General features: G+C 43.6%; 1 protein-coding gene across 4 annotated transcripts in view; it reads left to right on the forward strand.

Annotated features, from left to right (window-relative positions):
- PRKDC (protein kinase, DNA-activated, catalytic subunit) overlaps window positions 1–14,964 on the forward strand; it is a 133,442-nt gene that overhangs the window by 22,584 nt on the left and 95,894 nt on the right. For all 4 annotated transcript variants that reach the window (XM_087707081.1, XM_087707079.1, XM_087707078.1 and 1 more), the window contains 3 exons: window positions 81–188; window positions 653–879; window positions 1,301–1,395. In XM_087707081.1, coding sequence (XP_087563207.1) covers window positions 81–188; window positions 653–879; window positions 1,301–1,395 — 430 coding nt within the window. The remainder of the gene's footprint in view (window positions 1–80; window positions 189–652; window positions 880–1,300; window positions 1,396–14,964) is intronic.

The raw sequence follows: 14,964 nt of genomic DNA on the forward strand, positions 1-14,964 counted from the left end.
TGGGATCATTTTGTGAGATTTTTTCTACAGTATAATTATAAATCTAAAATGCAGAATAAACTAATCGTTTATTTCTTTAGGTTACAAGACAACTCTATGGCACTTTAGTAATGGAATTAATTCATTGGTTCACAAACAATAAAAAGTTTGAAAGCCAAGACACTGTTACACTACTGGAAGCAATTTTGGTAAATGATTATTGAGTAAGATAAATTATAAAGATTTCTGTCAAAGTTGTAACTTACCAGTCTAAGATTTTCTCAAATAATTTTCAATTTCTTATACAGTGGTTGACAATTTGCCCAACTACTATTGTTTTATTTTTGACGATTGCAATGTGGGTCTCATGCTGCTGTGTTTATTTTATGTTTACTTCTATTTTTTAAATATAATTTAATTATTTGATTGTTGATTTTAACCAACTAGAGAATCCTTTTTTTTCTATTTAAAAAAATCCCTATTATTAAGCCAAAAAATTATCTTGGAGCAATTTACTTGAAAAGGTTAAATAGTCAATTTTTGCTGTCATTGATATTTGTAATTATTTGGATAGCCTAAAAATGCCATATATAAATTACTTCCCATTTGATATTGTGTTGCATAAGTTGCATATCTCTGAAACACAGTGAATCTAGACTGTTCTCTGTTTCAGGATGGGATAGTGGATCCTGTAGACAGTACTTTGAGGGACTTTTGTGGTCAGTGTGTCCATGAATTTTTGAAATGGTCCATTAAGCAAACTACTCCACAGCAGCAAGAGAAAAGTCCAGTGAACACCAAATCTCTTTTTAAGAGGCTGTACAGCCTTGCTCTCCACCCTAATGCTTTCAAACGGCTAGGAGCTGCCCTTGCTTTCAACAACATTTACCGAGAGTTTAGGTGAGCAGTGAATAAATTAATAGCTGAATCAAGCAATAGAGTAATGTGCAAATGTTTGTGCAGTTTCTATCAAATGTACTTTAAAATACTATTAGAAGTTGTTACTTGTGGGATAATAAGCAGTTGTCAATCTTACGCAGATAAACACTGCTAGAACCTTTTGTGATACTGTATTGAGTGCAATAAATTTGAATTCAAAATCAAATAAGTAAAATACTTCAGTCTATTACATTTGTGCAACTGTTTTGCTGTGTTCATAGTTATTAAAATCTGGATTGTTCTGCATGATTGGCATTGGGTATCACAGCTATGGTGTCTGTTCATGTTTAGTAGAATCCAGTTAATAACTCATGTTTATGCCAAAAGGGATCAAATTGTTCTCACCTAAATAAGCTTAATTTGTTTCCCCTTTGTTTCACAGAGAAGAGAATGCTCTGGTGGACCAGTTTGTTTTTGAAGCATTGGTTGTATATCTGGAAAGTCTGGCCTTGACACATGGAGATGAGAAGTCTTTAGGTGATATTGACAGCTTTTGTTGGTTGTTTCAGAATTCTTTAAAAACTTCAGGCCTCAATAGTTTTGAATAGTTTTCTAATGAAATGTTTCTGTTTTGAGCAGTTAGAATATTTCTATAAAATTACCATATTTTTTGGACTATAAGACACTCAGGACTATAAGGTGCACCTTGCTTTTGGGGAGGAAAACAAGGGGAAAATATCTGACTCCCAGCATCCGTCTGGTATTCATCTGGCATGTTCGTCGCTGCCCATTCGCCTCTGCCCATTCACCACTGCGGCCACAGCCTATTCACTGACATCATGGCACATTCCAGAACAGTTGATTGGCGTCACATTAAAACCCCTCCCCCCCGGCCACAATATTTGCTGTATAAGACGCACAGACATTTCCACCCAGTTTTTTTGGGGGGGGAGTGCATTTTATACTCAGAAAAATACAGTATATTGTAGATATGTGTTGACAGATAAATTTGTAAAAATGCTTTAAAAAAAAATAGACTCGAAATACTTTTATGTAGGGTTCATATTTTATGTTATTTTAATATGTTCATTTAAGCATTAAATTTTAGTAATGTATTTATTTATTACAATTCTAAAAATAGAAAACAATTAAAACAGTCAAAACATTCTCAAAATAAATAAATCATCAATCATGATTAATCAACTAATAAAACCTTTTACTATGTAATACTTTAATTACAAACAATCAAACCAAGTGGAGCATGTTCAAGGTTTTCTGTTTTCCAAAATGGGGAAAAATGAGAACTATTAAAAATTAGACTATAAGTGTACAACTTTGTGGATTAAACATAGACTGAATACAATTTTCAATCGGAAATGTATTCACTATCAGATTTCAGATTACCTTTTCAGATCAAGCACGTGGAAGAGATATCATCTACAGTTCTCCAGTGCGCTGCTTGGAGAGTCCAAGCGTGGGTTAACACAGCCTATCTGCCCTTGGACTGAGTAATGATTTTCTTGACCACGCCTCCCTTTGCCTCTCCATGTCTAATTTAAAAACTCAGTCCACCCGTAGGGACTATTTTGGGAGTGCTCCAGTCCAGGGGTAGATAGACTGGGGTTTCCCAACCGAAAATTTGACCACTCAAGCTAATTCCATCTTAAATACATCACCAAGGCTAAAGAGCTGCATCTGAAGGCTTAATTCTGCTGAGAGGGGCCGGGCCATCCATTCCGCTGCCGCGGATCACAAATGGAGTGGCACATGTGAGTCGCCCGTCCAGCATCAGCTGGCAGGCGGGGAGATAGGGACGGGCAGTTCCCTTGACGCGTATTGCTGTTTTTGCCAGTTTCTCAACTTACAAGGTGCTCCTCGCTTCTGAGGCACTCCAGCTTATTCTGCCCAGCAACAGCGGTGGCCATCTTGGTGGTGTTCGTGCGCTTTCTCCTCATTGGATGCCTGATTGGCGCGCGGCGGCTGTCCATGCAGCGGGGGCCATTTTGTGCTATCCTTTCGCCGTGTGGGCTCATTTCGACCTGCGAACCAACTTGTGAGGCAGCGGTTGTGATTCGGTGCGAACGGAGCCAGGAGAGCGTGAATTGCCCAGAGTTACCTCTCAGCCGCAGATACCGCCAGGAAGCGCGGTCCTAGTCCAGGGCGCCGGCTAGGCCTGCCCTTTACCCTCTACAAGGCCAGTGACATCGGAGTGCGGTGGGGAGGAGGATTCCGACCTCTTGGCGGCCCTTTCCTCCCTCAACGATTCTGCGGACGCGCTTGAGCCATTAGGCCAGCGTCAGGTGCCCTAGTACTACGCACAGCGTGTCAGCCATCTAATTCAGTTGGCAAGCAACTGAGGCCGCAACGTCGTGCCCTCTTGCTCCTGTTTGGAGGACAGCATGGCTGATGACAGTGTGAGGCCTCAGGAGGAGCAGGCAGGGCCCTCCAGCAAGCGTAGTAGGGCTGACCCTAACCCAATTGGGGGGAAAGGGGGTAAGGGTGCCCGTAAGAAGCCCTTCCCGGTCCCTCTGAGCCCAGTGATAAAACCAGGCAGGGCCCCCGCCACCACAAACAGGCGGAGGGCTCCGACCTTCAGCTCCAAGGGGTTCGGCCTCCCTCAGAACAGGGCAGGAATTCCCCTGAAGAACCATCTGTCAGGGGTGGGGGTGGATACTCCCCTTCGATCAGGGACAGTGGGTCACCATCCCTGGACCGAGAATCTTTCAGGGATCCATCCCCTGATGCATCCTGGGGATACCCTGACTCCCCCAGCTCATCTCTTAGGGAGGAACTGGGACCCTTTCAGGGCATGTTGCCCACAGATGAGGAGTGTATCACTGGCAAACAGAAGCGCCTTGCTCTTCCCAGTAGGCATTGCCCCAGGGAGGACAAGGGCTCACCTCTGTCAGCAGAGATGAGGGAAGTCATTTCCATCGCCATCTCCCAAGGCATAGCTGAGGGCATAAAGCTTAAAGGTTCTAGTAAGTCTAAGCCTTCCAAATCCAAGCAGCCAAGCTCATCCTCCAACTCTAGAGACCCGGCCACCTCTGTTTCCTCGGAGGTCTTCCTTGGGGGAGGAGGAAGACCTTCCCCCCGACCAGTTGGCCTTCACAGGCCTCTTCAAACCAACACTATTCAAATCTATTCTTCACAAGGCCAGGATGGCCACTGAATTGGGATCTAGTCCCAAACCTGACTCCGCCCAGGCCTCTTCCTCTAAGGATCACAAACAGGGTCTGTTTAAGGAATCTCCTTCCACCCGAGAATCCATCCCTGTCCCGGATCTCTTTTTGGACATGATCCAGAAACAAAGGGTCCAACCTGGTACCCTGACCAACCCCAGCGGGGAGGATAAAAATCTTCAGTTGAGGACAAAATGGAGGAGGTCTTGAAGCTGCCGGAGGTGGAGGCCCCAGTAATGTCTTTGACCTCGAATTCTAATTTGCCTGCGGACCTTCTTGAAGGTCTTAAGGCCGAGGATAAAAGATCGGAGAAGGCATGCCACAAAACACACATGGCAGCGGCCTGGGCCATCAAGGGATCCACCTCAGTGTCTTTGTTCACCAGAGCATCACTGCTCTGGCTGAGGCAGTTGCGGTCCAAGCCACCTACCAGAAAGTCAAAATGGCGCCACGATTTCACAAAAATCATTACCGCCATTGAGTATTCGGCAGATGCTTCACTCAATGCAGCAAAGTTTGCTTCCAGGGCCCTAGCCTCCAATGTGACATCTCGACGCCTCCTGTGGCTGCGCCACTGGCAGGCTGATATGAAGGCCAAGTGGAAGCTTGCTTCCGCCCCCTTCAAGGGAGGACACTTATTCGGGGACGCCCTGGATAAGTTCGTTATAGAAACTAAAGACAAGCAAAAGATTCTCCTGGCCACCCTTAAGAGAAACAAACGCAAACAGTTCGGTTCCTTTCGTAGACAGGCCTTTCGAAGTCAGGACTCTGCCCAGGCATCTTCCTTCTCCTCCTACTCGAGGATCTTCCATCAGGGGGGGCGACAGGAACCAGGACAGGGGGTCCTTTAGTGCCCGTGGGAGGCAACATCAGTCCTCCTTTCGGAAGCCATTTCGAGGGGGCCACAATGGCAACAACAATAGCTCTCGCCAGTTCCGCAGGGGGAAGTGACTGCCAGGGGATTCCTCCCATAGGGGGTCGGCTACAACTATACGCCGACAGGTGGGAGGAGATCACCTCAGACAGCTGGGTCCTCTCCACGATCAGGAGGGGCCTGGTTCTAGAATTTCTATCCTTTCCCCAGAAAAAGTTCATCCGCTGTCCCACCCCCAAGAATCCGTTAAAACGGGAGCTCATGCAGGCGGAGATCCTCCATCTTCTCCAGATAGAGGCCATAGAGCCCGTCCCCAAAGAACAGGAACGACAGGGCTTCTACTCCATCCTCTTCTTAGTTCCGAAGAGTTCGGGGGGGTGGAGGGCCATCTTGGACCTAAAGAGCCTCAATCAGCATCTGGTTTACAAGAGGTTCAAGATGCAATCCCTCCACTCTATTCTGGATTGCTTGCGGGAGGGGGACCTGTTAACTTTCATAGATTTGAAGGAAGCCTACCTCCATGTCCCCATCCATGCTGCCCACAGGAGGTTCCTGAGGTTCTGTTCCGAGGGGAAGCACTACCAGTACAAGGCTCTCCCCTTCGGTCTCTCATCTGCGTCCAGAACCTTTACCAAGATCCTGGCGGTGGTGGCAGCCCACCTCCGGACCTTCCCCATACGTCTGGAATGTTATTTGGATGATATAATTATTCATTCTGTCACAGCAGAGCAGGTTTAACGGGATGTCCGCCTCACGGTCCAGACGCTGCAGCAACAGGGCTTCTCTGTCAACGTGGAGAAGAGCCAGTTCCGGCCATCAACACGCATTCAGCATCTAGGCGCCGTCATCGACTCCACCTCCGGCCGGGTGTTCCTGTCTCCAGATCGCCTGACCAATCTGAGGAACAGAGTCAAACGTTGCCGTCTGTCCAGGTCGGTGCCTATCATCGAGCTCTCCCAGCTGCTGGGGCTGATGATTTCTTGCCTAAAGATCGTGCCCTGGGCCCGTCTCCATTCCAGGGAACTGCAATGGTTTCTCCTGCCATGCAGAGAGCCAAAACCAGCAACTCCCACAGGCGAATGCGCCTCCCACTGAAGGTGGTCCAATCACTGACCTGGTGGAGGTCCAAGGCAGTTGTAAAGGGCTGCCTGTTCTGGGAACCGGAACGAATCGTGGTCACCACAGATGCGAATCTCCTGGGATGGGGCACCCATTGCCAGAGTTAACTTGCCCAGGGTCAATGGTCCCAGAGGGAGGCTGCCCACAGCATCAACTGGTTAGAGCTGAGGGCAGCCCGACTGGCCCTGTGACACTTTTTTCGCCTAATCGAGGGAAGACATGTACTGTTACAGACAATGTGGCCACAAAGGCCCACATAAACAGGCAGGGCGGCACACACTCCAAGGCGCTCATGAGGGAGGCAGAAGCCCTGGGAAGGTGGGTGGAGAGACGTCTGGCTTCTCTCAGAGCAGATCACATCTCCGGGACCAGCAATCGAGAAGCAGATTGGCTAAGCCAACAGCGCATCGATCACTCAGAGTGGCCTCTACATCCGGATCTATTCCAGCAGATCGTGTGGAGATTCGGCAAACCACAAGTAGACCTCTTTGCCACTCACTCCAACACACAACTGCCACGATTCTTCTCCTGCTACCATTCACCGTCAGCTGAGGGGACGAACGTACTGAGGTGCGGGTGGCCCCGGGGACTCTTTTTTTTTTTTTGTCGTTTTATTTCCATTTCATTCTATACAATCACGTTTACTGTGCAACCGAGGCATATAACATTGGGTAATAAACACAGCCCTCACTTTTATAGAAAATGCCCCCTACAATACAAACCCAATATACCGCCTTAGCCCACCATACACCCTCTTTCATCCCCCTCCAACTTTCATTCTTCCTTCTCTCATACCCCTCTACACCTACTTTCCCTCCCCCTCTATCTAACCCTAAACCTATCACTCCCTCTCCATTCCCTCCCTTCCTTCTCCTCTTCCTCTCTCTCACCCTCTCTACTCTCCTTCTTCTTTCACTCAACTCCTCCCTTCGGTATCTATTACCTTCCAATATATTCGGTTTGTTCTGTTTTGACACTAACATTAAAAAACCACAGTATACAAGTGCAATCATGCTTTAAAATTTAACACATATTATATTTCCCCCCTCCCCCCCTCTAGATCCCCACCTCCCTTCCCTCCCCCTGACTTCCCAGAGCCCATACATGGTATAACTTTTTGACAATCACAGTCTAAAATATCTCTACATTGAACTCAGCTTCTTGCTGTTACCCAAATTTTTAACAGTTTAAGTTATTACTGATTTTAAGCATAAGCTATCTGGAGTTTCTTAGTCCCGTATTTGCTTTGTATATAATCAATCCATTTTTTCCAGTCTCGTTTATACCTCTCGTTTGAATGTTCTTTAAGATATGCTGAAATTTTTGCCATTTCGGCTAAGTTTGTAACCTTCAAAGTCCATTCTTGAATTGTAGGCAGGTCTTTCTTCTTCCAGTATTGCGCCACCAAGAGTCTTGCTGCCGTTATTAAGTACAGAACCAAGTTAATCTCTACTGCTACAAAGTCAATACATATACCTAGTAAAAACAGCTGGGGAGTGAATTTTATCCTTTTTTTGAAGATATTTTGCAGGATCCACCAAATTTTTATCCAAAATGCCTTAACATTACGACATGTCCACCATATATGAAAATACGTAGCATCAAAAGAACCACATCTCCAACATTTAGGCTGAACATTTGAATACATAGAAGCAAGCTTTTTGGGATCTAAGTGCCATCTATAAAACATCTTATAAAAATTTTCTCTCAAATTTTGTGCTTGTGTAAATTTAACATTTCTTACCCATATTTTTTCCCATGTGTCCAGCATTATAGGTTCTTCAATATTCTGAGCCCATTTTATCATACAGTCTTTAACCATTTCGGTTTCTGAATCCATCTGTATTAATACATTATATATCCTCTTTATGTGCATTAAACTTTGATCTCTTATTTGTTTAAACAAGTTATCCTCAGCTATTACAAAACCTATTTTTTGGTCTATTTTCCACCTGGCCTGTAATTGGCCATACTGAAACCACGTTTGAACTACCTTCTCTTTTTTAAGTACCTCTAAGGATTTTAATTGCAACACCCCTCTTTCTATAATAAGGAGTTGTCTATAAGTGGTTCTATAGTGTTTTTGTTCTATATTCATATTTTCAATTGCATGTCTAGGAATTGCCCACATGGGCAATTTGTCATTTAGTTTATGTTGATATTTTTTCCAAACCCGCAATAAGGCATTTCTTAAAATATGATTTTTGAAATTCTTATCCAGTTTTTTGTTAAATAACAAGTAAGCATGCCAACCATATACCAAATCATATCCCTCAATATTCAATATTCTGTCATTGGTTAAATGGATCCAATCACTAATTGCAGATAATGCCACTGCATCATAATATAATTTTAAATTTGGTAATTTCAATCCTCCTCTTTCACGTACATCTTGCATTATTTTCATCTTTACCCTCGGCTTCTTTCCTGCCCATACAAATTTGTTGATACCCTTCTGCCATTCTAAAAGATTCACATCTCTTTTGAGTATTGGTAACATTTGAAACAAAAATAAAAATTTTGGTAAAATATTCATTTTCACTGCCGCTATCCTTCCCAGCAAAGATAAATGCAGTTTCTCCCACCTTTTCATCTCCGTTTGTATACTATGCCAGAGTGGTTCATAATTATGCTTGTATAATTTCCCATTTGAGGTTAAAATATTAACTCCAAGATATTTGACTTTTTTAACAACCTCACATCCTAACATCACTCCCAATTCTTCCTTCTGTTTGGTATTCATATTCATTGCTAATATTTTGGTTTTTCCTAAATTAATTTTAAATCCAGAGACTTGACCATATTGATTAATCGTATTAATTAAAACCTTACTGGATTCCTGCGGTTGTTTCAATATTATAACCAAGTTGTCCGCAAAGGCGCAGACTCTGTATTCTTGCTGTCTAATCTTGATCCCTTTTAAAGCATCCAAGCCCCGTATCTTATTCAACAATACTTCCAAAGTTATAATAAACAATAGTGGGGACAAAGGACAACCCTGTCTTGTACCTTTTTCTATTTGAAAGGAATCTGTTAAACTTCCATTGACTATAATTTGGGCTTTTTGCTGCTGATATATTGCACCAATTGACCTTAAAAAGCCATCTCCTATCTGCATTTTTTGCAGTATCTTCAACAAGAATTGCCAATTGACTCGATCAAAGGCTTTCTCAGCATCCAAAAATATGAATGCGGCAGGGATTTGATTATTCTTTCCCAAGTATTCTAGAGCATTAATAATTAACCTGACATTGCTCTTCATCTGTCTACCCTGTATAAAACCTGTTTGGTCAGTATGTATCAGTTGTTGGATATCCACCATTAACCTATTTGCTAATATTTTAGTAAAAATTTTATAATCTACATTAAGTAATGAAATAGGTCTATAATTTTTCGGCTGAGTAAGATCTTGGTCTTCTTTGGGTATCAACGATATGAACGCTGTCTTCCATGAAGGGGGCACTTTACCTTCCGATTGAATTTTATTAAATAATTCTCTAAGAGGTTCTACCATTTCTAACTGTAAGTTTTTATAGTAAACAGCTGTTAAGCCATCTGTACCTGGTGCTTTCCCTAGCTTTAATTGTTTGATTACCTGCAGGATTTCCCCAGAGGTTATTGGTTGGTTCAACCTATACCTATGTTCTTCGCTAACTAGGGGGATTTTCTCTTTATCTAAGTATTTATTTATGTCTAAGTCCCTAATTTTGTCCCCTTTATACAACTCTGTAAAAAATTCTCGAAATCCCTTTTGGATCTCTTCCTGTTGAAACACTTCCTTCCCTCTGTAACACAATTTGGATACATTTCGAATTTTCCTTTTTTTCCTAATCTGATAAGCCAACCACCTACCGGGTTTATTTGCATTGCAGAAAGTATTATGTTTGGCATATAATAAACTGGTGGCTACCTGGTCAGAGATCAGCATATCAAATTGAGATTTTAATATGGAAATTGCTTCTTTAGTCTTTGTATCACCTGGGTTCAGTATTAATTTTCCTGCTCTTTCCCTTTAATTTCCTCTTCCAATTCTTTACGTTTTTGCCCTTGTTTATGTCTATGTATTTTGTTTATATTTATCAATACTCCTCTCATATAGGCTTTGCTTGCATCCCATACATATTCCATAGGTGTACCCTTATTCATGTTAAAAACAAAGTATTCAGATAACAATTTTTTACAATCATTAACATACTTTTCAGATCTGAATAAGTTTTCATTCAGTCTCCAAGACCTTCTTGCCTGAACTACCCTTCCCAGCTCCATCCAAACTGGGTTATGATCCGAAAGGACTCTGGCCGTAATCTTTGTCTTCTTCACCCTAGAAAGTAAATCATTAGTAATTAATATAAAGTCGATCCTTGAAAAAGATTGATGTCTGTCGGAAAAGAAGGTAAAGTCATATTCTTCTGCATGCCTTTCACGCCAAACGTCTCGCAGTTCGAATTCGTCCATCATGTCAAAAAAGGATTTGGGTAATTTAGCTCGGAATTTAGTATTCGGGCGAGATGTCTTCTTATCTCTTTTGGTGTCAATCACGCCATTCCAATCACCCAATAGTATGCACGACTTAAAGTCCCACTGTACTAATTTAGCATGGAGATTTCTATAAAATCCATCTTCTTGTTGATTAGGAGCATAGATTCCCAAAAGCAATGTCTTTTTCCCTTCTAAGATTAAATCTAATGCAATATATCTTCCAAAGGGATCTGCTTCAATTAGCTCAGCTTTAATGTCTTTCCTTAAGTATACTACTATACCATTTTTTTTTTCCGTAGCAGAGGTCACAAAATGTTGACCAAGTTTGGGATTGAACAGATATTTTTGATCAGTTATTTTGATATGAGTTTCCTGCAAACAAATTATGTCGTTCTTAGATTGTTTAAGATAATGAAATATTTTCTTTCTCTTCTGTGGAGAGTTCAGTCCATTAACATTCCATGTCAAAATCTTAGTTGTCATTTTTGGTTGCCTGAAGCTTTTTTAGAGCCTCCCGCATGGCCTGTCTCACCTTGGGTCTAGCTCCTCCCACAGCTTCTGAGCTTGTTGCTGTAGCTCCTTGGTCAATGGCCGATGATTGTAGAGATTGTTGCGTTATGGCTTGTTTGTCTGTTTGTCTGGTGGTCATATGGTTAGATCTTTGTTCCTTAACCCCTTGCCCTTCCGGGAGGGGGAGATGATACGTTTTGTCTGGTGATTGTGTAGTTTGCTGTTTCTCTTGTCCTGCTCGTGGTTTTTCTCCATATCCCGATGGTTCAGGGTGCCCCACTTTCAAAATCTTATGATAGAAATCTCGAGCTTTCCATACAGAGTTGAGACGATATCTTTGCTTATCAAATGTAACTATAATGCCAAACGGGGCATCCCATCTGTACTGTATCTGGCGCTTTCTGAGCTCTTCCACCAAAAAAGCATAATCTCTTCTGGCTCTTAGCATTTGAGGTGGTATCTCTTTCAAAACCATCAAATCCTGTCCGCCAATTTGAAGCTTAGTATTGTAGGACTCTTGTAATATCTTATTTCTGGATTCTCTTGTAACAAAATATATTACCACGTCTCGGGGGAGTTGCTTTTGTTTTGCCGCCCAGGAATTGACGCGAAAATTTTTATCAATCTGCCAATCAAAATTGGATCCCGGTCTTCCCACCAGACAGTCAAATGCCTCAGAAAACATCTGCTTTAAGTTCTCCTGTCTCTCTTCGCGCAGCCCCCTAACTCTTAATGCAAGTTCCGTCTGGTTATACTGTATCATAATCATTTGTTTTTCAGCATTTTCAACTTTTCGTTCCACCTCTTCGGTTTTAGATGTCAAATTAGTTTTAGCTTCATTGAGAATTTCTAAGTTCTCTTCCATTCCAGAAACATATTCTGTCAGTACGTTTACAATTCCCATCATATCATCATTCATTTTGGTAATCTTGGTATCAAATTTATCATATGAGACTTTTATCTCATTGCTTATCTCTTTCCTTATTTCATCTCTGAACTCTCTGAGAGCTTCCAAATTCTGTTCCCTTGATTCTCTGAACATTTCCAACAAAAATTCTTTTGTTAATACATCTCCACTAGGGGGCATAGAAGGTGGGGGCTGCGACTTTGTGCCAGGTATGGGAGAGGCAGATTTAGGAAGTAATTTTGCAGGATTCGATTTAGAAGCCATAATATCTTTGCTTCAAGCACAATCAAACCACTGTGCCGAGAAGAGAAAAGAAAAAAAAAATTCTCCCTTTTTTGCCAAGAATTTTACGGAGGATTTCAAAGGGCTGGCATTACGCCAAAACAGTTCAGCAAAACAAAACAAAAAACAGAGAAAAGCCCTGTTTGGAATGTCTCTATGTCAACAAAGAGCCTTTGAGAACTTTTAATTAGATAAGGGAGAGTCTTCAAAGGGAATGAGGCTAATTAGATCGTGAAAGGCTGCCAAAATATACCATCATTGCAAATACAAAAGCTGGAGAATCGCCATCTTGAAAACTTTTTAACACTGAAGCTTGAGTTTTCCTAAAAAAACAGACGTAAAGTTCTCAAATATGAGCTCTGCTTGTATTAATTTCATTTTTAAAAAAATTCTATAATTTGTCCTAAGAGGGGGTTCTTCGCCTTGTGCCGTTAATACAGCAGAGAAATCTGGCCGGAGATGACTCAGCTTAACCCCCCCCCCCTCGTTTGCAGCAGAAAAAAAAAGCTGCAAACTGCAAGGAAAAGTTCTTACCGGCTGAGCCGCTCACTGCAATCTTCTTATCTGAAGTTTGAGTTATCTAAAGAATGTTTAATTAGATAATGAGCCAGAAGTCTGGGAGCGGCTCAATTAAGCCGCTGCCGACGGCCAAGTCCCTCCCCGGAAGTCATCTCCGGCCCCGGGGACTCTTATACGCCTTCCCTCCTCTTCCCCTCATCCCTCAGGTAATAGCAAAGATCCTGAGGGAGCAGGCAGAAGTCATTCTGGTAGCACCGTTCTGGCCCAGGAGGTCCTGGTATGCGGACCTTGTCAGTTTATCCATTCAGAGACCGTGGAGAATTCCTCAGGACCAAATCTCCCTCAGCCAAGGGGCCATCATTCATCCGGAACCCCAGTGGCTGCAACTAGCCGTTTGGCACTTGAGGGGGATCTCCTGAGGAAACAAAACATCTCTGACAAGGTCATCAGAACTATTCAAGCGTCCAGGAGACCTTCTATGGCCAGGATCTACGATGTGACCTGGGCCGCCTTCTCCTCTTGGTGTAAGGATAGAGGCATTGTTGATTTCTCCGCCTCAGTCCCTCAGACTTTGGACTTCTTACAGGATGGACTGGACAAGGGACTAACACCTAGCACGCTTAGGCGTCAGGTAGCCGCTTTATCCACCATCCTCGCCAGGGGTTCTTCTCGCTCTCTGAGTCAGCACCCACAAATCAAAAGTTTTCTAAAGGGTGCAGCGAACATCAGCCCATCTGCAATTCACCGTTATCTGTCCTGGGACCTTCCCTTTGTCTTGAGGGCTTTAACGGGGTCCCCTTTCGAGCCCCTTCGGACGACGAGTTATGCCATCTGACGATTAAGACTGCATTTCTAGTGGCTATTACTTCCGCTCGCAGGATCTCCGAATTGGCGGCTCTCTCCGTCATGGAGGATCTGTGTGTGGTCCATCCCGACAGGGTTATATTAAGGCTTGACCCCTCATTTATCTCTAAAGTCAATTCTACCTTTCACAGGTCTCAAGAAATTATATTGCCTAATTTTTGCCCCAGACCTTCTCATCCTAGGGAACGCAAATGGCATAAGTTGGACGTGAGGCGTGCCATCCACGTTTATGTGAAGAGAACCAGTGCCTTTCGTCGCTCAGAAGCTCTCTTCGTCTCACACTGTGGGTCATTGGCTGCTTGCTTGCATCAAGCTAGTGTATGAGCATCAGGGTAAGCCAGTTCCGGGCAAGATTACCGCGCATTCTACCAGGAGCGCGGCCACTTCGACAGCATGGGTGACCCAGGCATCTATTCTGGAAATTTGCAGAGCAGCCACGTGGGCTTCTCCCACCGCCTTGATAAAGAACTGTAAAATAGGCTCCTTTGCCTCAGCCTCCTTCGGAAGAAGAATTTTGCAGTCGCTGAGACTCCGGAGGCTCCGGGCCTTTCCCACCCTGGGACTCAATAGCTTGGGCATGTCCCACGCTTGGATTCTCTAAGCAGCGCACTGGAGAAAGACCATTGGCTTACCTGAACGGTCGTTCTCAAGGCGCTGCGAGGAGAGTCCAAACCCACTCAGGGGGTCCTTTCTTACGACCTGTGACTGTGTTATTGACTGTGAACTCTTAACTTACTTTTGTCCTTTCGTTTTTAAACTGAACATGGAGAGGCAAAGGGAGGCGTGGTCAAGAAAATCATTACTCAGTCCAAGGGCAGATAGGCTGTGTTAACCCACGCTTGGACTTTCCTCGCAGCGCCCTGAGAACGACCGTTCAGGTAAGCCAATGGTATTTTTGTTTCTGATTCTCAGAAAACCTTAAAAGGTCTCCAAAGTGGGGCATGGGAGGAGTCACTGGGTGGGTATTGTTACGGCCCAATTGCCTGGAGACTGAGGAAATCTGAGGTCACACCCCCTGTTCCTCCTGGTGACACCCCGATTAACCTCAGTCTTCGGCCTAACAGGAGCTATTAAGTGACTCTCCAGTGAATAGTGTTAGGATATTTTTGTAGACTTTTTTTCCCTTTTGCAGCATCCACAAGATTTTCCTACAGGATTTATTTTACTTCTACAAGTCTCCAACTCTCCCACCTTGAATTTTGCACCCTTTCCTGCCTGCCTAGGTGCGATCAGTACTCGTGCAGATTTGCAGGCCCCGCAGTACCAGCTCCCATTGAAGGGGTGTGTGTGCAAGAATCTAAGCCTCGCAGCAGCTGCCCTCTGGAGGTGAAGAGGAAGCCATCGGAGCTACGAAGATTCCGAGGGCAGTG

This window comes from Thamnophis sirtalis, unplaced genomic scaffold, assembly GCF_051295495.1.
Source record: "Thamnophis sirtalis isolate CommonGarterSnake01/CBP01778 unplaced genomic scaffold, rThaSir2_p1.2 scaffold_2, whole genome shotgun sequence".
NCBI lineage: Eukaryota > Metazoa > Chordata > Lepidosauria > Squamata > Natricidae > Thamnophis > Thamnophis sirtalis.